This window comes from Schistocerca gregaria, chromosome 10 (genome assembly GCF_023897955.1).
Source record: "Schistocerca gregaria isolate iqSchGreg1 chromosome 10, iqSchGreg1.2, whole genome shotgun sequence".
Classification (NCBI taxonomy): domain Eukaryota; kingdom Metazoa; phylum Arthropoda; class Insecta; order Orthoptera; family Acrididae; genus Schistocerca; species Schistocerca gregaria.
Window position 1 is genome coordinate 219,367,529 of NC_064929.1, and position 22,782 is coordinate 219,390,310.

The window sequence follows — 22,782 nt, forward strand, 5'->3', positions numbered from 1 at the left end:
TCTAATTACAATAGTGGCATAAAACACTGTTGAGAGGATCTGTGCAGGCACTATCACAAACGGGGGAGCTCAAATACCAATAAACTGTCAGTTCTTTAAAGAATCTAGCTCCCATTTTCAAAGAAGTTAATTTGTCAAATACTTATCTTCAAGATTGTAAGCAACAAAAAGTTAAAGAAATATTTGAAATTATGCTCAAAATTTACTGGAAGCTGCCAAGTGTTTCCAGTACAAAACAATGGACGAATATAAACAGAGTAATCAGAATTCTATATTAAGCAAAAGCTAGTTTTACAGGCATCTCTATGTTTTGTGGCATCTTACAACCTGAACCACGTGTTGTAAATGATATAATTTTGCAAGTACATTTGGGACACACGTAAATACTGTACACAAAGTGTGTCGTGAATAGAGTTAGCAGTCAAGAAGCGACAAATTAAAACTCTACAGCTGATGTCAAAGTTTTAACAAGTGCCATTTCGAGTGAAAGCTAGCTTTTCATGCCTCTAAGTGTTTGTGGCATCTCATTTCTGTCGAATTACGTATTATAAGGTGACGTAATTTTGCAGCACGAGTGGATAGTGCCTGCAAACTGTTTTCAAAGAGAGTAAGTAGTGGAGAAGTAATAAATTGAAACTCCGTGTCTCGTCCCGACATCTGACTGCACCCACGGGAAGAATAAAGGAAGAGAAACTTTTTCCTTTCGTCATTTTACGGAGGTTGTCAGTGACGAAAGGTTTTGCCAGATTTCAAATTACGTGTAAAGTTTGTCGGAGTTTGCTAAGTGCTCTCATTCTCAATTACTAGAGGAATTAAGTCCGCGTTTTCAGGAGCCGTCAGTTACGTCACTTCGAGACGAATACGAAGTTTCTAATTGTAATACTTGTCACGACGTATTAAACGTTCGACATACAATTATCCGTACCTCTTAATGATTTGCTTGTGACAGCACACTTTAAAGGTTGTCAGTAATTATGCAGAATACTCTGTTTCACTGTTCTGCACTGTACTTCTTTCTCTAGATTGTCGCACAGATGACAAAATGGTAGATATTGAAATAGATGACGGAGGGATACAGAAACAATCAAAATCGCTCAAAAAAGGAAAGGCCGCTGGACCTGATGGGATACCAGTTCGATTTTACACAGAGTACGCGAAGGAACTTGCCCCGCTTCTTGCAGCGGTGTACCGTAGGTGTGTAGAAGAGCGTAGCGTTCCAAAGGATTGGAAAAGGGCACAGGTCATCCCTGTTTTCAAGAAGGGGCGTCGAACAGATGTGAAGAACTATAGACCTAGATCTCTAATGTCAATCAGTTGTAGAATTTTGGAACATGTATTATGTTCGAGTATAATGACTTTTCTGGAGACTAGAAATCTCTGTAGGAATTGGAGTGGGTTTCGAAAAAGAGGATCGTGTGAAACCCAGCTCGCGCTATTCTTCCACGAGACTGAAGGCCATAGACACGGGTTCCCAGGTAGATGCCGTGTTTCTCGACTTCTGCAAGGCATCCGATACACTTCTCCACAGTCGTTTAATGAACAAAGTAAGAGCATACGGACTTTGAAAAGTTCCTAGATAACAGAACACAGCATGCCGTTCTCAATGGAGAGAAGTCTTCCGAAGTAAGAGTGATTTCAGGTGTGCCGCAGAGGAGTGTCGTAGCACCATTGCTATTCGCAATATATATAAATGACCTTGTGGATAACATCAGAAGTTCAATGAGGCCTTTTGCAGATGATGCTGTAGTGTATCGAGAGTTTTAACAATGGAAAGTTGTACTGAAATGCAACGCACTGACGCATGGTGCAAGGAATGGCAATTCAATCTCAATGTAGACAAGTGTAATGTGCTGCGAATACATAGAAAGAAAGATCCTTTACCATTTATCTGCGATATAGCAGGTCAGCAACTGGAAGCAGTTAATTCCATAAATTATCTGGGCTTTGGCATTAGGGGTGATTTAAAATGGAATGACCACATAAAATTAATCGCCAGTAAAGCAGATGCCAGACTGAGATTCATTGGAAGAATCCTAAGGAAATGCAAAAGGAAGTAGGTTACAGTACACTTGTTGGCCCACTGCTTGAATACTGCTCACCAGCGTGGGATCCGTACCAGATATGGTTGGTAGAAGAGAGAGAAGATCCAACAGAGAGCAGTGCGCTTCGTTACAGGATCATTTAGTAATCGCGAAAGCCTTACGGAGATGATCGATAAACTCCAGTTGAAGGCTCTGCAAGAGAGAAGCTCAGTAGCTCGGTACGGGCTTTTGTTAAAGTTTCGAGAACATACCTTCACCGAAGAGTCAAGCAGTATACTGCTCTCACCTACGTATATCTCGCGAAGAGACCATGAGGATAAAAACAGAGAGATTAGAGCCCACACAGAAGCATACCGACAATCCTTCTTTCCATGTACAATACGAGACTGGAATAGAAGGGAGAACCGATAGAGGTACTCAGGGTACCCTCCGCCACACACCGTCAGGTGGCTTGCGGAGTATGGATGTAGATGTAATACTGAAAATCAAATATCTGATGCCCCATATGCTGCAACAGACACCCAGTTCTGGGATACCGTTTTAGGAATATAGATACAATGCACATCTGGAACAACACACAAATTCACACTCTCTGACCACTGTATTTGGTTAAGCAAACATTTCATTTTATGTTATTCGTGTGCTGTACTTGCACTCCTTTCTTAGACATCTCATACATCAGATATTTACAATGAGGTTATATACTTCCCAAAAATCTCACAAGAACTGACAGCAAACATATTTAACAAAGTTATTATTTTTTATTGCACTAATGGACACAAGGTGACAGTGAAACCTATAATCTCATTGTGCATGTTACGCACAGCACATAAACAATTTTTTCTGTTCACTAAAAACTAAATAAATAAATAAGTAGGTAACAGTAAGGCGAGCGGGGGTGCAAATCCATCCTCAAAGTGTTCCACTGCCTGAGTTTCCTTCCCAGTTTCTCATTTCAAGATCCTACAACCAATTCCAAGTGTATGTCCTGATCGAACAGTTAATTTTTCAATGTCTCACTCCTTTTCAGGTGTCTTTAGTCCTCTTTAATATTTCTTCTGTCGGTTTCATCCATAACACTGTCAGAGGCTTATTTTATGATGAAGTGACTATGACACAGAAGCTCAGATACTAGCAGCACATGTCATCAACCCCCAAGTGCATCTTTTGTATTTACACGATCCAGTCACATTAACATGACCACCTGTCGAAAGCCTGAGTAACGGTGGTTTGCAGAGCAGATCACTTGCAGGACGTGCAGGAAAACAATGCGGTTCTGGAAGGTTCCGACGGGAACATGCAGTGCCCTGGCCAGCTGCGCTAGGTTTCTCAGTTGAGAACAGCCCAATTGAGGTGGTCCCCCAGATTCTCAACTGGGTTTAATTCCGGGAAGGTCGGTTGCCAGAGAGTGCAGTAAACTCACTCTGGTGTTCTTCAAACCGACTCGTCCCGGTGCCCTTCGAACCGCATGCGTACGAGGTGAGCCGGTGAAACGTTGCACTGTCTTATCGATAGGTGCCGTCGTGCCGAGGAAAAACAGACTGGGTGCAAGTGTCACGGCCTTCGAGGATAGCTGCGTACTAGTGTCGACCTACTGTGCCTTCCAGAACGACGAGATCGCCCGGGGAATTCCCTAGATTGTAACACTCCTCCTTTGGCCCGGAATGTTCCGACAATTACTGCGGGGGTTCACTCCGATGGCCGCCGCCGTAGACACTGAGCCCGTACGTCTGGAGGAGTATAAAAGGCCACTCGTCACCACTCGGCATATGACGAGTTGTGGCACTGGCACACAAATTCCACCGTCTGTCGCAAACGAATGGGAGCCGACACAGGTGTGCCGACGAGGCACCCGCTGCGGGGGCCGACGTGCGGCGACATCGTCCGTCGGTGTCACCGAGGAGCCACTGCCGGTTGACCCTAAGTTTGGCTGACCGGTCAGTCGCACGTCTATTCATCCGTACACATTCCCGCAGCCATCGTTCCCACCCGTCTGTGACCCGTCGTGCACTGCGGACGCTTCGGCGCTAGTTTCAGATAGTGCCACTTTGCCACACACAGTGTACTTTAACCGTGGTGGAACACGAACAGTTGACAAACTTAGCCATTTCTGAAATATTTTCACCTGTGGGTGAACGCCGACGACCGTGCCCTTTCGGATGTCCACTACTGCACTCTTTTCCCATCTGCCCCGTCACACGTTATATATTGTCTTCTGCTAGTGCTGCTGCCTGCCACGTGCGAGTGGTTATTGCAAACGTAGGTGGTAGTAACATTAACGTGACCGAGTGCGTACACCCCACGAAACTCGATGCACGCACTGTACCTAGACTGCCGACGAGACACTCTGTCTGAAGACATCACACGGCTCTCAGATGGTGAGCCACAGACAAACTGGAAAGTCTGGCAACTACAAAAACATTTTGCAAGACGCAGTGCCACTTCCCACACTTTGTGTATTATCTGTGCCACATCACGAGTGCTCCTCGTCCGAGCCATCTCGCCGAGCGTGCCGATGTCTACCCGGCTCATGACGTAAAGAATGTCAGTCGTACGAGACGCTTTCTGCCCTCGGTCGTAGAAACACTCGGGCCTACATCTACATGATTACTCTGCAATTCACATTTAAGTGCTTGGCAGAGGGTTCATCGAACCACAATCATACTATCTCTCTACTATTCCACACCCTAACAGAGCGCGGGGAAAACTGTTCAAGCTCTGATTTCTCTTATTTTATTTTGATGATCATTCCTACCTATGTAGGTTGGGCTCAACAAAATATTTTCGCATTCGGAAGAGAAAGTGGTGACTGAAATTTCGTAAAAAGATCTCGCCGCGACGAAAAACGTCTTTGCTGTAATGACTTCCATCCCATTTCGCGTATCATATCTGCCACACTCTCTCCCCTATTACGTGATAATACAAGACGAGCTGCCCTTTTTTGCACCCTTTCGATGTCCTCCGTCAATCCCACCTGGTAAGGATCCCACACCGTGCAGCAATATTCTAAGAGAGGACGAACGAGTGTAGTGTAAGCTGTCTCTTTAGATGGACTTGTTGCATCTTCTAAGTGTCCTGCCAATGTAACGCAACCTTTGGCTCGCCTTCCCCACAATATTATCTATGTGGTCTTTCCAACTGAAGTTGTTCGTAATTTTAACACCCAGGTACTTAGTTGACAATTATACTATTTACCGAGTAATCAAATTCCAACGGATTTCTTTTAGAACTCATGTGGATCACCTCACACTTTTCGTTATTTAGCGTCAACTGCCACCTGCCACACCATACAGCAATCTTTTCTAAATCGCTTTGCAACTGATACTGGTCTTCGGATGACCTTACTAGACGGTAAATTACAGCATCATCTGCGAACAACCTAAGAGAACTGCTCAGATTGTCACCCAGGTCATTTATATAGATCAGGAACAGCAGAGGTCCCAGGACGCTTCCCTGGGGAACACCTGATATCACTTCAGTTTTACTCGATGATTTGCCGTCTATTACTACGAACTGCGACCTTTCTGACAGGAAATCACGAATCCAGTCGCACAACTGAGACGGTACCCCATAGCCCGCAGCTTGATTAGAAGTCGCTTGTGAGGAACGGTGTCAAAAGCTTTCCGGAAATCTAGAAATACAGAATCAACTTGAGATCCTCTGTCAATAGTGGCCATTACTTCGTGCGAAAAAAGAGCTAGCTGCATTGCACAAGAGCGATGTTTTGTGAAGCCATGCTGATTACGTATCAATAGATCGTTCCCTTCGAGGTGATTCATAATGTTTGAATACAGTATATGCTCCAAACCCGTACTGCAAACCGACGTCAATGATATTGGTCTGTAGTTAGATGGATTACTCCTACTACCCTTCTTAAACACTGGTGCGACCTGCGCAATTTTGCAATCTGTAGGTACAGATCTATCGGTGAGTGAGCGGTTGTTTATGAGTGCTAAGTAGGGAACTATTGTATCAGCGTAATCTGAAAGGAACCTAATCGGTATACAATCTGGACCTGAAGACTTGCCCGTATCAAGCAATTTGAATTGCTTCGCAATCCCTAAGGTATCTACTTCCAAGAAACTCATGCTAGCAGATGTTCGTGTTACAAATTCTGGAATATTCCATTCGCCTTCCCTGGTGAAGGAATTTCGGAAAACTGCGTTCAATAACTCCGCTTTAGCGGCACAGTCGTCGGTAACAGTACCATCGGCACTGCGCAACGAAGGTATTGACTGTGTCTTGCCGCTTGTGTACTTTACATACGACCAGAATTTCTTCGGATTTTCTACCAAATTTCGAGACAATGTTTCGTTGTGGAACCTATTAAAGGCATCTCGCATCGAAGTCCGTGCCAAATTTCGCGCGTCTGTAAATTTTAGCCAATCTTCGGGATTTCGCGTTCTTCTGAACTTCGCATGCTTTTTCCGTTGCCTCTGCAACAGCGTTCGGACTTGTTTTGTGTACCACGGGGGATCCGTTCCATCTCTTACCAATTTATGAGGTATGAATCTCTCAATTGCTGTTGCTACTATATCTTTGAATTTGAGCCACATCTCGTCTACATTTGCATACTCAGTTCGGAAGGAATGGAGATTGTCTTTTAGGAAGGCTTCTAGTGACAATTTATCCACTTTTTTAAATAAAATTATTTTGCATTTGTTTCTGATGGATTTGGAAGAAACAGTATTGAATGTAGCTACAACGACCTTGTGATCACTAATTCCTGTATCAGTCATGATGCTCTCTATCAGCTCTGGATTGTTTGTGGCTAAGAGGTCAAGTGTGTTTTCCAAACCATTTACAATTCGCGTGGGTTCGTAGACTAACTGCTCGAAATAATTTTCGGAGAAAGCATTTAGGACAATCTCGGAAGATGTTTTCTGCCTACCACCGGTTTTGAACAAGTATTTTTGCCTATATATCGAGGGAAGGTTGAAGTTCCCACCAACTATAATCGTATGAGTGGGGTATTTATTTGCTACGAGACTCAAACTTTCTCTGAACTGTTCCGCAACTGTATCGTCGGAGTCTGGGGGTCGGTAGAAGGAGCCAATTATTAACTTAGTTCGGCTGTTAAGTATAACCTCCACCCATACCAATTCGCACGGAGTATCTACTTCGACTTCACTACAAGATAAACCACTACTGACAGACACAAACATTCCACCACCAATTCTGCCTAATCTATCTTTCCTGAACACCGTCTGAGACTACGTAAAAATTTCTGCAGAACTTATTTCAGGCTTTAGCCAGCTTTCTGTACCTATAACGATATCAGCTTCTGTGCTTTCTATTAGTGCTTGAAGCTCAGGGACTTTTCCAGCACAGCTACAACAATTTACAACTATAATTCCGACTGTTCCTTGATCCAAGCACGTCCTGTATTTGCCATGCACCCTTTGACATTGCAGCCCACCCCGTACTTTCCCGAGGCCTTCTAACCTAAAACAACCGCACAGTCCACGCCTCACAGCCTCCGCTACCCGTGTAGCCGCCAGCTGAGTGTAGTGAACTCCTGACCTATTCAGCGGAACCCGAAACCCCACCACCCTATGGCGAAAGTCAAGGAATCTGCAGCCAACACGGTAGCAAAACCGTCTGAGCTTCTGATTCAGACCCTCCACCCGGCTCTGCACCACAGGTCCGCAGTCGGTTCTCTAGCAAATTCACCTCAGGTGTCGACTGCACTTGCAGGTTAGTGTTTTCTACAACAGTCGAGCACGACACCACCACATTTCCGCTCTCGACAGGACATACCAGAAGAGGTCTGAAACCCTGAACTTTCAGATATGCCATCCTTACTGACATTCGCGTACTGTAACCCAAATACGTCGACTCCTTTACAGACGACAGCTGCCACTGCACTGCACACGGACGGCCCGTATGCCCCCTCTGTGAGGATTTGTTACGTGGTATAAGGCAAGTTACACACTGTCACCATTACGTCAGGGAGGCGGAGCGTACGTACCGGCAGCTTCTCCGGATGGCGGACCCTGCGGTGGCGGAGGAGGCCGCGCCGTGCTGGCCCCGGTGCCCAGTGACTGCTGGGAGGTGGGGACTGCCGGCCGCACGCCGCCGCCTAGGAACTGCTGTCGCAGGCCCCCCGGGCTCGGGAGTGCACCTTGTCCTGCAACGGGAGAGGGCACCCCGGCATGGAGTAAGACACATAAAATTGCAGTCACAGTCAGTCTGCACAGTACGACGTCTCCAGCTTGAAGACTGGTTTGCTGCAACTCTCTACTTCAGTCTCTCCTGTGTGAGTCTCCTCCTCTCTGTGCAACTTCTGCAGTTCACATTCATTTAAGAACCTGCTTACTGTAGTCAAATCTTTATCTCCCTCTGCAAGTTTTACTCTCCACCCCCACAGTTTGTAGTGCCTCGAGAATTTGGGGGGAAATTCTAGATACACTCGTATTTCCGACGTTTCGAACACGCGTTTATTTTACAGGTGAGTGTGCGAAAGTGGAGCTGTGCCTACTGCGCCACGATTACGTGTGTGCAGGACTGGTGTGTATCGGGTGGTCGATCGGCGCGTGAAGATATCCGCAGCGCTTACCTTGGAACACCCAGCACTAGGAACGAGCGCACCTTACTCTGTGACAGTGCTTCATCAGTCATTATTAGGAACAGTTGAACGTTGTTGAAAGGAAAAGAAAAGACACTTATCTTAATTATCCACTTACTTTTGTCAGGTCCGGATGGTGGACTTACTAGAACTTTGAAAGATTTATAGTACTGTATTTGTGGTAAAAAGTATGTAATAGTATCCGATGGACCGGAAATTGGTGAACTTACGAAAAATGATTCCTGTATGTGAAAACTGTTGTTTGTTGTGAAAATACAGTGGGATTGAGTTCAAAGTATCTCGAGTGTACGGGGTTATTTTAAGAGAAGAGAAAATTCCTCCACAACAGCATCTATGGAGAAGAAGTGGGGTAGACCATTGCAGCTGGCTATCCTGAAAAGAAGACCGGCAAAGCAACTTTGCATAAGTTCACGAATCGAGAGGGAGTGCGAGTCTTGCACAACAACACCACACTGTTCCCTCTAACCACCGGAAACCACCAGAAGTTCTCTCCACTGCGGTACGGAACTGACAATTTCTCGACACCTCGAGACACGTTCCAACAACGGATCCCTTATTGTAGTATAGTTGTGGCATTAATTTCATTTCTTCGCAATCTGATTTAGTATAAAAGCTACAGAAGCAAACACAAAGGGAAGGAAGGTTTGAGTTTCACACCCAACTACTTTTAACATCCTCACAGGCTGGTGGAAAATAATGACCCAGAAAGTGCCTTATTTGAGAACTCTCACAGGATTTTCCCAACTTCGTTTGTATATATTTCTATCTATACGCACAAGAAAATTTTTTTTGTGTTTGCAGGATGTCTTATCTTAGATGCTGAAAGCAGCTGTTTCGTAATAGTCTCAAAACTGAATGCATATACGAAAATTGTTTATGTAATGGGAAATCATAATTCCGTAGACGGTGGTGGAAAGTTTCAATGCATTTAATAAACAGCATCTCTGTACCACAAAAAGACCGTATAGTAAATTTTCATTCGCAGACAACTAGTTTCAGCTGTGTGAACATCATAAAGTCCCAGATTCACACTACATGGAGACTGTTGAAGGTTCCTCAGCGTCAAATACATAACTGTCTTTAAACGCAGCATCTAAGCTTTGACAAATGTCATATTGTCAGATGAAGAAAATGTGCTAACTTGTGAAGGACCGCAAGTGTTTTATGGATACAGTACAGCGGCACTACACAGAACACTACGTCTCGACATAGGGGAAACAAAAATATTCACTCACAAGGACTGTAGACGGTAACCAACATTGGCAACGCTACACCAAGGGATCTCGCTCAACCTAATGAAAGGAAAAAACGTGTGACATGGAGAGGAGGAAAAAAAACTTTGCAAAATGTAGATACAAATGAAGTGGAAGATAATACACTATAGTTAAACGAGTTAGTTGCACAGAAAGTATCTTTCAAAGAGACACACGGCCACATCGAAAATGTGTAAGAGAAAAATAAGTGTTGTAGCAGCAGGAAAGGCTGTGGATTAGATTCGAGGGGAAGACATTAGCAAATTACATTTGTACGGGAAGAAGTGTCTTTTCAAACAAAAAACAGTCTCCCTCAGTAAAATGATTTCTCCCTCGACTCTACTGCAGTGAGTGGTCACTTTTATTTGCAGTCAACCCAAAACTCTCTGACACCGTGCTATACTAAGTTTCTAGGGCAGAGTGTGTGGGGTAACCTTACCTTGCTGGGGAGACTGCGGTGTGACGCCAGTGGCCCCCGTGGAGAAGTCGGCCTCGGGCCCCTCCTGCTGTTGTTGTTGTTGCTGCTGCTGCTGCTGCTGCTGCTCACGTTTCTCCTGCTCGAGGAGTTCCTCCAGCAGCAGGGGCTGCTCCTGCAGTTGGACAGACTACTGTTTGTCAATACGAGCTCACACCTTACGGGCCTTCCGATAAGATAAAGAACTGAACATTCCTAGCATTAGTGCCATTCTGTCTGTCAGGCTTCACTCCTGTTCCGCACAGCCTCCAGCTACGAAACATCCATGCCACTCGACAAACTTAGCTGCGAGTTACTTTTTTTGCTTAATTTCTGTCACTTCATTTGCTATACTAACTCGGAAGCTAGCCACTTTTGACTTTAAATGTGCAATCTGTCATTTGTTTCTTACGAAGCATTCTGTCGAGACAGGTTTTTCTGGCAGACACTATACACTACGCAGGGTGTATCATAATTAATGGCCTAAACGCATAAGAGTTGAAAGTACATGATACTAGAAGTAAAAGTCTTCTAGTATTGTGTACTTTTCAACTGTATGACTTTGAGCCATTAATTATGATAAACCCTGTATGACCGCACCTGAAAGAACAGGTGAAGTTTCGACTGTTATCAAATTGTGTTCGCCAATGTCTCTGTCATAAAGTAGACACGTGGCCACTCGGTATTCAGTGGTCAAGATGTCGAAGAGATGCAGCGTAAGTGAGGGTAAAACAGTAACTCGATTAGTCACAACTGGTAGCACAGCTATAGACAGATATGCATACAGACAGGACTTTTCACTCTACAAAAAGTGTACACTTACGAGGTCGAACTTAACTTTCGTATGTGAAATTCGGAATTGAGGGAATTCAATAATTTTCTACTTCGCCTGTCTTAGTTGCACTGATATAAAATTCAGCTGTAGTTGTTACCAGTTTCAGGCTGACACACCCATTTATAAACCACACATCTCGTCATTAATCAAACAATATGGGGTCAAATGGCACAATAAAGTATACACTGGGCAACAAGTACCCTCACTGATCTCAGCCTGTACGTCTGCTGCTCCTGACTGGCACAACCAAACTCAGTAGTCAGCCAGTAGCAACAGACGCACAGTCTAGGATCAGTGCGGGCACTTGTTGCCCACTGTATTCTTTGCTTAGCGTTTTGGCACCATACGTACAAATAATTACAGTTAATAACGAAGTGTGTGGTTGGAGAATGGGTGTGTCAGCCCGAAATTGGTAACCAATAGAGGTGAAATTTGTATCGGTGGATGGATGGAATCCTCAGTACTGAACAGCTGCGGACCTACCATCCCACAGTAGCATGGCTCAAATAAGGAAGAACTTCGGTATACTGTTGCAGACACTTAAAAAGTAGAAAAGACAAAACGCATCTACTGGAACTGTTAGGAAAGAGGCATCAGCTTGGGCTCCACACTGATAGGCACGAGGGCAAAAGGAGAGTGAGATTACTGGTGTCAGTTTTTCTGCTTTTTTGTGTGTCTATCAGCAAGAACAGAGTTTCAGCTCCTGAAAGTAGGTATACGTGAGCCTAGCAACATCACTGTTATATACAGAGATAGTCGACAATTACACAGCACTCGAGTACCGAAGGCCACGAAATGCTCAGATGTAACCTCACGGAGTTCGACATTTTCATGCAGCTGGAAGACCTAAAATGTTTTATTAAAGCTGTGTTCTACTTCACTCAAAACATCTTAAGTTCACAGTATGACAGTTTGTCTTTCATAGTCAAAAACGAGTACAGTTAGATAACAGAGAAGCAGGCGTATTCTCCAGCTCCCCGCTTATCGCTACTGTGGGGACCGTGAGTACACATTTTAGGGGCGTGGCAGGCAAAGGGGCAATCGAGTGCACGTTCTTTACAAACTCCGAACACGATTGGAAGAGATCCTAATTTGTGGTTCCGTGCTAAGTATCCTCTGCTGTGCACTTTGCAGTGGTTTTTGTACACGCAACAAATAATATAACATTCACTGACGAATAAGTGCACAAAACTGAGAGGCTAGAAATTTTTACGTGTACTAATAAACAATATTCCCCAAATCTTCCTTTACTTCAGCACTGCTTTTACTGTGTTACTCAACTGCTCAAATCCATTTATGTTGCCAACTAAACGTAAAATGCAGCTATAGGAGCTGTAATAGATGTCTAGACCAAACAAATTTCGATATATTTGACTGTAGGTCAATATGTGCAGGCTAATACTGTCTTATCAGCAGAACTGGCTAAGGGCTACGGGGAAAACCTAATAGAGAACACTCCACAGAAAGTAAATACGAGAAATTTGCTGAGTCCAAATGGGTGATTATTTCTACGGTGGCAGATAGCGAACTGGTCAACAGATACGGTGGGTACCAGGAAAATATAATATTCGCAGCTGCTGCCTCACAGCTGGATGCAGTCTCGTCAAAGGCTAAAAGCAGTTTTTTTATTTTTTCTGTTTTTTTTTTTTTTTTTTTTGGGGGGGGGGGGGGGGGGGTGTCAATGCTATAGGGCAAACTACTCTTTTATTAGATTGGAGAAATATTAAAACACCTAAGACATTACAGCTGGGAATAGTAAATAGAAAATGCGGGGGAGAAGGACTATGACAATTGGAGTATGGAATCTATGAGGTCTAAGCAATAAAGGAGGAAAATTATTAGAGCATTGGAAACAAGAAAAGAAGCGGTCATTGTGTTATGGGAAACAAAAAGGAAGAGAACTGGTGTAGAAATTAAAGTATTATATTCACATCTATACAGTAGGACATAAAAACATCAAAGAGCCAAATGAGCACTGTCAATAACGACAAGGAAAAAATTGCAGAAGTATGTTATAAACTGTGATGAAAATGTAATGATAAACATTTAATTAAATCAAATTTAATCTTATATGGACACAAAGCTACTACAAATGAAGGCTAAGCAACAAGTGAAGATCAACCAGATCATGAAGTTCAACCAGATCATATCGTATCAAAGATACCTTCTTCAAGACATTGAAGAAGAGATAGGAAATAAGAGAGAAATTATCATTATTTCTGGTGATTTCAACAGTAGAACCAGGAGACAAGTGGGAAATAAAACAGCAGGACCACACAGAGAAAATATAGTAAATGACAATGGCACAAGATTAATTACTATATCTGAACAAAATTCACTACAAATTCTAAATCAACAAATCATAAATATATATATGCTACACTTTAGTTAAAATCAGTGAAAGGCAAAAGAAACCCACAATACATCACAGCATATAGCACAGTTGCCCAATGTGATCACCACTCTAACATCGTATTTACATAATTTATGTAGAAATGACAAATCAAGAAGGAATTTAAAGAGAGAGAGAGAGAGAGAGAGAGAGAGAGAGACTTCACAACGGAAATAAGAATTAATAAGTATAAATTAAATAGCCTAGAATATAAAAAGTACAGTATATTTATACAGACAAATGTATGATGAAAAATTTACTGAACCACCATATAATACATAAATACAGGATAATATATCATTACTAATTTACACGACGGAGCTAAAGAAGGTACAGGCAAAGCAATTTAATTGCGACGGATCAAAAATCCTTGCATTTTTTTAGTCAGATGTGGAGAAAGAGGCACCAAGAATGAAAGAAGAATATTTATAAAATAGCTAAATACACAAAATTTCAGGACAAATTATAATTAAAGAGCGCAACAAGCAAACATTAGAAAAATTGTGACAGAAACAAGAAATAAGACTGGGAACAGACTTGTAATAAAATTGATAATCTTAATGGTGGAATAAGGAGCTCTGAAACTTCGAGGATAGTGAAAATACTGAGGAAAATTTTTGAAGAAATACAAGTAAAATGTATTAGTATTCAGTCTAGGGAAAAATATTTCAACAAATTGTCGACAGAACATACAATGGAAATTTTGGACACAATTAATAATAAAACAGAGTTAACAGAAAATAATAAAGACACATCTTTGGACATTGAAATGGCAAGAGACTCAATCAAAATTTGAAAGATTGGGAGAACCATAGCTTTTGGAGGAGTCCCAACTGAACTGTTGAAATATGATACAGATAAATTATGTGAACTTTTGATAATCTTTTTTGCAAAGTGTTTAAATGCTGAGGCCATCCCAGAAGACTGAAAAGTAGGATTTATATTGACAATTCATAGAAAAAAGGCGACTGTAAGCATTACAGGGAAATAACTGTGGCTCAAACATTTAGCAGACTTTATGGAAGGATTACTAAACATTTATTTTAATAAGGAGTTTAAGGAAATGGAGGATAAAGAACAAGCTGCTTTCATAGCAAGAAGATCACAATGCGTGGCCTTCCACCGCACAACCGAAAAGTAGTGAATTGTTTAACCTGACATCCTCCCTACTGCTGTGACATTCAGTCTGAAGACTGATTTGATGCGAATCTCCACGCCAGTTATCTCCGTCACTGCACAGCTATTGCAACTTACATCCACTCAAGACTGCCTCCACAGTATTTAAAGCCAATATCCTCGCCGTCGAACCCCCATAAGCGAGAAACCAAACCATGATATTTAAGTCCTTCTCCACCCACACATTCTCTTCCCTCCTGACTATTCCTAGGTGCCTAAGGATGTTTCCTATCAATCAGTTCCTTCTTCCGGTCAGACTGTACCACAAATTTGTTTTACTCCCAATCCTTTCATCAGTTACTGAGTCTACACATTTAATTCTTCCTTGCTGGCCCTTTCTAAAGCTAATACAAACTGTTTATACTCAACCTTTCACTTCCGGCAAAAGCTATACTATTCACCAATTCCCACCAGGAAACATTCCTTACACTTTAGTTACATTCAAATTAGCAAATTTCCCCTCTTCAGCAATACTTTCCTCACTATTTCAACCAGTATTTCATATCCTCTCTACTACAGCTGTCATCAGTTACTTTGCTCCCCAAATAGTGAAAGTGGTCTACTACTTTTGGCATTTCATTTCCTAATCTAATTCCTTCAGCACTGCTCGAATTAAATGGCTACTCTGTGTTACCGTCATTTAGCTTTTGTCGATGTTCAGCTTACAATCTCTCTTTGAGATACTAATCTTTCGAGTCCTCTGCCATCCCTGCCAGAATTAAAAGGTTACTGGCAAACCCAAAGTTGTTTTTAATTCTATTTCCTGAACTTTACTGCACCTGCACTAATTACTACTGATTTTTCTTCACACCTTGTACAGATAGAATAACACAGAGGATACAATACGCACCTGTCTCCCTCCCAACCTCGGCAGCTACTGTCTCCCCTACAAGATCTTTAGCTCTAACTTTTAGATACTGGCCACTTCACTCACATGCCACGAAAAGAGCAAAATCAGATGGCACTGTATGCCAGACAAGTAAATTTTCAGGCAACCACACAGAGGTCGTATTTTCACTCTCCACCCCTTCGCACCCCGCCCTCGCCCCTAGCAGTGCTGAGACCGCCTTACGCTAACGAACGGGCATCTGCACACGTACCCCGCAGGTCGGGATTCGCAGTGGGCACACTGGGAGCCTCCTCACCTGTAGCAGCAGTGGCCTGCGCGGCTGGACGACGGCTGCACCCTGCGGCTGAGGTTGGGGCGCCGGCGTCTGCGCCCTCGGAGGCATCAGGTTGCGCAGGCTCACCTGCACCTGCGGGCGAGTGCGGCGGTCACCTCCGGTGCGAGAATGTGGCGCACGTGCAGACTGCGGTTTGCAGCGTTCACTCACCTGCTGACCCGGGTAAGGGGGCGGCGGCCCCGGGTAGGGCGGAGGCGGCGGGGCGAGACCCAGGCGCTGGCCGGTCGCCGGAGCCACCGACACGACGCGCTGCGGGCCGGCCGGCCGCAGCTGCAGGCGCTGTTGCTGTTGCTGGTGGTGGATCACAGCTGCGGGGAGAGCAGAGTGTAAAGGGGCGGGAGATCGAAAAGGGGAAAGCGCCGCGTACGGGTGTGCGGATCGAGTAGCGGTCCCGGCACGTACCGACTGTTACGGAGGTGAGTGCACATTTCTCTACATTAACTGCCCAAAAATACTTTCTCGTAGCCGACACGACTAGAAGTTCCCATCTTTCGATCGGAAAACTCTGTGCAATGACGGTGAATGTAGATCTGCATTTTCGGTGCAGTTCGGCAGTGCGAGTTGTCTCCGATTTTGAACGGGAAGGTGCAGCTCGTGTACACATTTCGGGCCGTTAGTGTACCTCACACTGTCATTTAGAGCTCAGAAAACGACTTCGCTGTGACTTTACGGTCGGAAGGGTTGCCGTCACGGGAAGTCGTGTGCCAATTCGACATCACCTGTACGTTGGACCGCTACCGTGACACACTACAGATTTAAGATGTGGTTCCTACTGGTCACTCGCAGTCTGTCGTCGACTGCCACCTCGAATGACAACTCGTGGTTACCCTCAGTAGAATCCGACAGGATTGTGCACTGTATTTTTGGGGCTACTGGGAAGGCCGTCGGAACTCGGCTAGGACTCGATCGTATCCACGCGGTCAGTTCGGCCTCTAAATGTCCGCTACAAAGAGTACAAACTCCCAGTACTGTGGTGCACAGAGAAACTAGGCAAAGAAACACCGAGTGCAGAATGCGAATCACCAGCACCGCGTTCTCTCCTCTGCCGAATGTGAGATTTGTCTGAAGCCCGACAAATGTCGTCAGAAGAGTGTGCGGGCGGACAGATACCGACGCACGTCTCGGGAGTGCAGTCGCGAGAGATTGACGAGGTCGGCCACATTTTCGGCTGTAACTGCGTACGGATGTCTGACATCTCTTGTGAGTACAGTATAATTCAGGGGCCCTGTAGTATCACCCTTCAGTCTTCCCTTACACTCAAATTTCAGCTAGGGTTTCGTCTTTCGAGATAATTGCGCACAATCGAACTGTATCGACTTCACGAACACCTTCCTCCGGCACGAGAGTATCACTCAGAAGAAGATCGGCAGACACAGAGCTCTCCGAGTACAGTGTACAGCGTGACATCACCGGAACCCTGCCCACTCTCCGGATTATTTCGGCAAGTCTGTTGTCAGAGATCGGGACACGCTCGAGCAGTGTATCGAGTATTTACGGATACCTCGCCGAGGAAGACCCCGACGAGTTAAAAACGCAGGGAGGGGAGCGACGAGGCACAGAATATTACTCGACACCATACATCGATTTAACAAATTAGCTTTTCCAAACAGAGAGACTTTATTTGTGTTGACCATCCCTTTTTTTAAAAAAAAAAATATTTCACAGTAAAGTCTGTAGTTTGAATTTTGTCAACTGACTGCATACAGCAACAGCTCAGTGTGTGTGAGCAATGCAAGAGACGTGACAGCATTACCAGCCACCTGTAGATAGCTAGTTAGTTAGTTACATGTTCCACAGATCATTTAAATTATCATTTTATTAGAATGGTACGGACTGAGTCCACTTACAGGATATATATGCACGATTAGTGTTAACATTAATGGACATTTTATCACTATTCCTATTTACGTAACTACACTTTACATTTTTTTGTAACTGGCAACCAGTTTTTAAGTAGAAATTAGTTAAGGGAATAAAAGGAGTTTTCCAGGAGAAATGATTTAAAATTAGATTTAAATCTCGTTTCGCAACCTGTCAGACTTTTTATGTTATTGGGCAAACAGTCAAATTTTATTACTGCATACTGCACACCTCTCTGAGCAATTTACAGCTTTAACAATTGGTAATAAATGTCACTTCGCATCACTGTTCGTCTCAGATGTGACAGGTTATTTATGACGAATTTAATTAGTGAAAATACGTATAGCAGAGTCCCGGTAATCCGAACATTCAGTTAATCTGAACACGAAGTACGGAAAACTGTACTGTTAACTGCTGTACATACACACTATTTTAATACACACAGTACAGTAAACATGTATTAGAAAAATTGGCACGGAAACATTAGGTTCAAACAATGCGCAACAATGAAAGAAAAGCTGTCAAACTTACTAAAATGCAACGGACATTTTATCCCTACTTTTTAGATGACAAAAACTCATTGTTTTTTCGTGTAATGAAGACAGTCTGTTATATGGCGTATAGTTGCGCCATTGTCTCGTAAACATCAAATCGGCAGGTGTAGCAGTGGGCTGCTGCTCCGAAGAACGTAGAGCGAGGTCGAGGCTCCTGCTGCGCCCCTGTGTGGCACCGGCTCTCCTCCATCGCTTTCGAACTCGTCGTCACTTCCGTCACAGCAGCTCACTTCTTCCTGGCCTCGATCACAGCAGGAACTAAATCAGCGTCAGTAAGGTTCTCCACACGTGCCCCATTTGCTGCTATCCACTCATCTATGCCCCCCTAGCTTCTTTACATCCAGGTATTGTCTGTATCATTTTTAGTAGATTTTCCTCTTCGTTTTCAACTAGGTTGTCCTGAAATTGAAGAGATGTCCACAGTTTTCTCCATGATTTTCTCAGAGTATTTTGTGAAATATTCAGCCCGATAAACGACATCCTTCACATTGGTCTTTTTTATTTTGCTCACTAAAGGAATGCTGTCATTTTGCATCAGCATTCTTAAAAACTGTTTTCTGTAAGTCAGTTTTAACGTCTGCAGTATGCACCGGTCCGTTGGCTGTAGAAGTGGTGTAACATTCGACAGCAAAAACTTCGCCACAATTTCTCCGTCACACAATTCCTCGGCACTGGGGTGAGACGACACGTTACCGATCGATAGGATTCCGCGGGGAGACAAACGATTTACCTTAGAAAACTGTCGAACAGAGGAGACGAACTGGCCGTGAAACTATTCTTTTAACAGCTTACCGTCCGTCCGTGCTTTTTTCTGGTTGCGATAATATAGGAGCAGAGACTTGTGTTGCAGCTCTGGGTCTAGCAGATTTTCCAATCAACATTAAAGGCAGCTCGTGATTACCGGCAGTGTTGCTGCACGCTAATAAAGTCACACGATCTTTACACATTCTAAAACCAGAAGCGAGTTCATCTACTTTTGATGCCAGGCTTTTTGTTGGCAATGCCCTAAAATTAAGGCCAGTCCCGTCAGCATTATAAATTTGTTGAAGAGAATATTTTCACATTCTTATTTTTTTGAACTCACGGTCAGAAGACAGCTTCTCTCCAGTAACTGCTAGCTGACGAATTCCGCGACTTTTTTGAATCTGTCCAACTGACCCGTACTCACACTAACAGACTCGTCACCGTACATTAACTCGTTCATGTAAACAGCCTTCTCCTGAACCAGTGCTCCACTCAAAAAGATTTCCCCTTTCTCTTTCCTGCATAAACCAAAAGAAAAGAGCTTCATCCACTTTATTGTACTGGAACTGCTTCAAAGTCTGCCAAAATTTGAGTGTTTCTCCCGAAGACATCTCACAGGACTGTTCGAGCTTCACTCGGTTCTTCTTACAATCACAAATGGTTGCTTTACCAACACCCAGTTTAGATAAATTCTCACCATTGTCTACCACTTCAAGTATTCAGTTTTTCTTTGAGAGTTAACGTCGTACGTTTCCATTTACTCGTGACAAAAATACGTACACCACTACACCTGAATGAAAACAATACAACTGTTACACATGCCAGCAATCGATAACTAATGTAACCGAGCGCTTTGCGAGCCAACTGGCAGTGCACTGACTGCAGACACTACAAAGGTCTCAACAACGCACAACAAGGGCAGGGAGTGAGAGTGAGCCATTGTTCCCCCATTTGTTGCCATTTGTTACCACGGTGTATGCACTTACCTGCTCAGTATAATTCATTCTAGAAACTCGTCACCGTAATTCCGGCTAATCTGAACAAATCGGTAATCCGTACAAGGTCCGGTCCCAATTAGTTCGGATTAACAGGACTCTACTGTAATGTGCGTTTAAAATGCATAGTTCCTTGATGCTGTAACTACATGGCATCTGTGGGTGAACATCATATATCATTCTTACTGTTCACTTTTGTGCAATCAGTACGTTCTTTCTATGTACTGAGTTGCCCCAGAAAATTATTCCGTACGACACTACCGAGTGAAATAAAATAAAAATGTCTGGAGGTCAATACATTTGTTTCCAAAATTAGCAATTACACAAAGAGCAAAAATAGCTGAACATAACTGTTTGGGAAACTCAGTATTACGATTCTTCCAGTTCAAGTTTTCATCAACAAGTACACCCAATAATTTGGAGCATTCTATCCTATTTACTCATTCCACCTCACAAGCTACATCAATTGTTGGTGTGAAACCTTTCCTCTCACATATAAAAGAAATAGAAGTGCATAACCAATGGCCTACGGATAGCACAAACATACTTAGTCCTGGGTTTGAACCCTGCCACTGCTTAAATTTTGGATAAAAATCATTAATAATGTATGCCAAAGATTTCAGTGTAATAAGTCATTCTAGTTCTGCGAACACCCTTATCGAAGAGAGCAGACAGAGGTTCAGTGAACTCTCTTGCCCTTGGGATAGGTAACTGCCCCTAAAGGTGGAAGAATCACCAATGATCAATGGCATGACGGTGCAGAACGGCAAAGAAAACAAAGATACAGGCATATGAAATAAGTTCAAAGATATGTTAGTGACTCGAAGACTTCATAAGTAATAGGATCGAGTATATTGTCCTCATTATATTCTTCTTCTTCTTCTTCTTCTTCTTCTTCTTCTCCTTCTTCTTTTTTTTTTTTTGCGCAAGAAACAGCTGGGTCATACGGACCCAAGTGAAAACTAGAGAACATGAACACAGAGTGGAGTTAAACGACTATGCATCAGTCCCAATGGACAGAATAGGAGACAGCTAAAAATAGGCACGCAAAAAAGGGCTAAAAACACCATACAGTAATGGAGGTCCAAAACTAAAAATTAAATGGCCTTCACCTTACTGCTGTTGTGGGTAAAAAGTAAAACACACGAGGGCCGAGAGAGATTGTCCGAGATGCTGGGAGAAGCTTAATAAGCCGAAGGTTATTCCCACGAAGGGAGGGGCATTGGCAATGCCAAAGGAACACCACCACCTGACTGACAGCCATGCAGAGATCATTGGAGGGAATACAGGTACTCGAGGGCTGAGGAATCAGGACTGCAGCCTCGTTTCCTGGCAGACCGACATGACAAGGGACCCACAGAAACGTGACACTGACTCCACCGACAGTGAGCAAGTGACAGGTTTCCTGGACCCGCCACACTAAGGGATGGGCAGTGTACAGCAGACACCGAGTGAGTCCAAGCAGAGGACACAATCGGAAAGGTTGGGTCGCCAGATGTACTCCGTGGCCTGATACGAGTAGAAGAGCTCAATGTTGAGTGTTCATCAGAAACGAGGGTATCATCAGGAGTCCACCAGGGACACGTGATAGGACCGCTGTTGTTTTCTATATACATAACTGATTTGGCAGAAGGGGGTAGGCACCGATCTGCAGTTTCCAGTTGTTTCCTGGTGACGCTGTGGTGTTCAGGAAGATATCACAATTGACTGACTGTAGCAAAATACAAGACAACTTAGATAAAATTCCTAGTTGGTGTGATGAATGGTGGCTAACTCTAAGTTTGAGAAAATTTAAGTTATTGTGGATGAGTAGGAAAAACAAACCTACGATGTTCAGATACAGCATTAGTAGTGTGCTCTTGACACAGTCACATCAATTAAATATCTGGGCTTAATGCTGCAAAGCAATACGAAATAGAACGAGTATATGAGGACCGTGGTAGGGAAGGCAAATGGTTCACTTCAGTTTATTGCAATAATTTTAGAAAGTGTTGTTCATCTGTACAGGACACCAGATACAGGATGTCGCTGCAACCTAATCAGGTCAGATCGAAGAAGGACATCGAAGCAATTCAGAGGCGCGCTGCTAGATTTGTTGCCGGCAGGTTTAAACAACACGGATGTGTTATGGAGATAGTTGGGAAACTCAAATGGGAATCCCTGGAGGGAAGGCAAAGTTCTTTTTGAGGAACACTGCTGAGAAAATTTAGAGCCAGCATCAAGCTGACGCCTTAATGATTCTACATACACTGCACACAAGGACCACAATGATAAGATATGAGAAATTGCGGTTCATACAGAGGCATGCAGACAGCCATTTCTCCCTCGCTCTATCTGCGAGTGGAACAGGAAGGAATGACTAGTAGTGGTACAGGGTAGTCCCACCACACACTGTACAGTGGCTCGCAGAGCATCTACGTAGGTACAGATGAACCACTGTATGACAGACACACCATGTGTATCCACAGGACATGTGGCCTATAACTGAAAAATGTCACGACGATATCTCCACTGACAAAAGATCCCAGAATAGTCCCTCTTACTGATCTGATCTCCGAGAGGGAACTGCTGACGGGGAGGTGACCGTGGGAAGAAGATTGAAAGATAGACGAAAGGATGATATTCTGTGGGTCGGGACGTTGAATGTCGGAAGTTCGAACGTGATACGGAAGCTAAAAAATCTGTAAACTGATATGTAGAGATT

General features: G+C 43.7%; 1 protein-coding gene across 11 annotated transcripts in view; it reads right to left on the reverse strand.

The window, feature by feature from the left end:
* LOC126293165 (histone-lysine N-methyltransferase 2C-like) overlaps window positions 1-22,782 on the reverse strand; it is a 386,337-nt gene that overhangs the window by 189,707 nt on the left and 173,848 nt on the right. For 10 of the 11 annotated variants that reach the window (XM_049986267.1, XM_049986260.1, XM_049986266.1 and 7 more), the window contains exons 38-41: window positions 16,076-16,233; window positions 15,887-15,997; window positions 10,324-10,489; window positions 8,014-8,172 (exon numbers count right to left, since the gene is read on the reverse strand). In XM_049986267.1, coding sequence (XP_049842224.1) covers window positions 8,014-8,172; window positions 10,324-10,489; window positions 15,887-15,997; window positions 16,076-16,233 — 594 coding nt within the window. The remainder of the gene's footprint in view (window positions 1-8,013; window positions 8,173-10,323; window positions 10,490-15,886; window positions 15,998-16,075; window positions 16,234-22,782) is intronic. The other variant, XM_049986265.1, reaches the window with a different exon arrangement.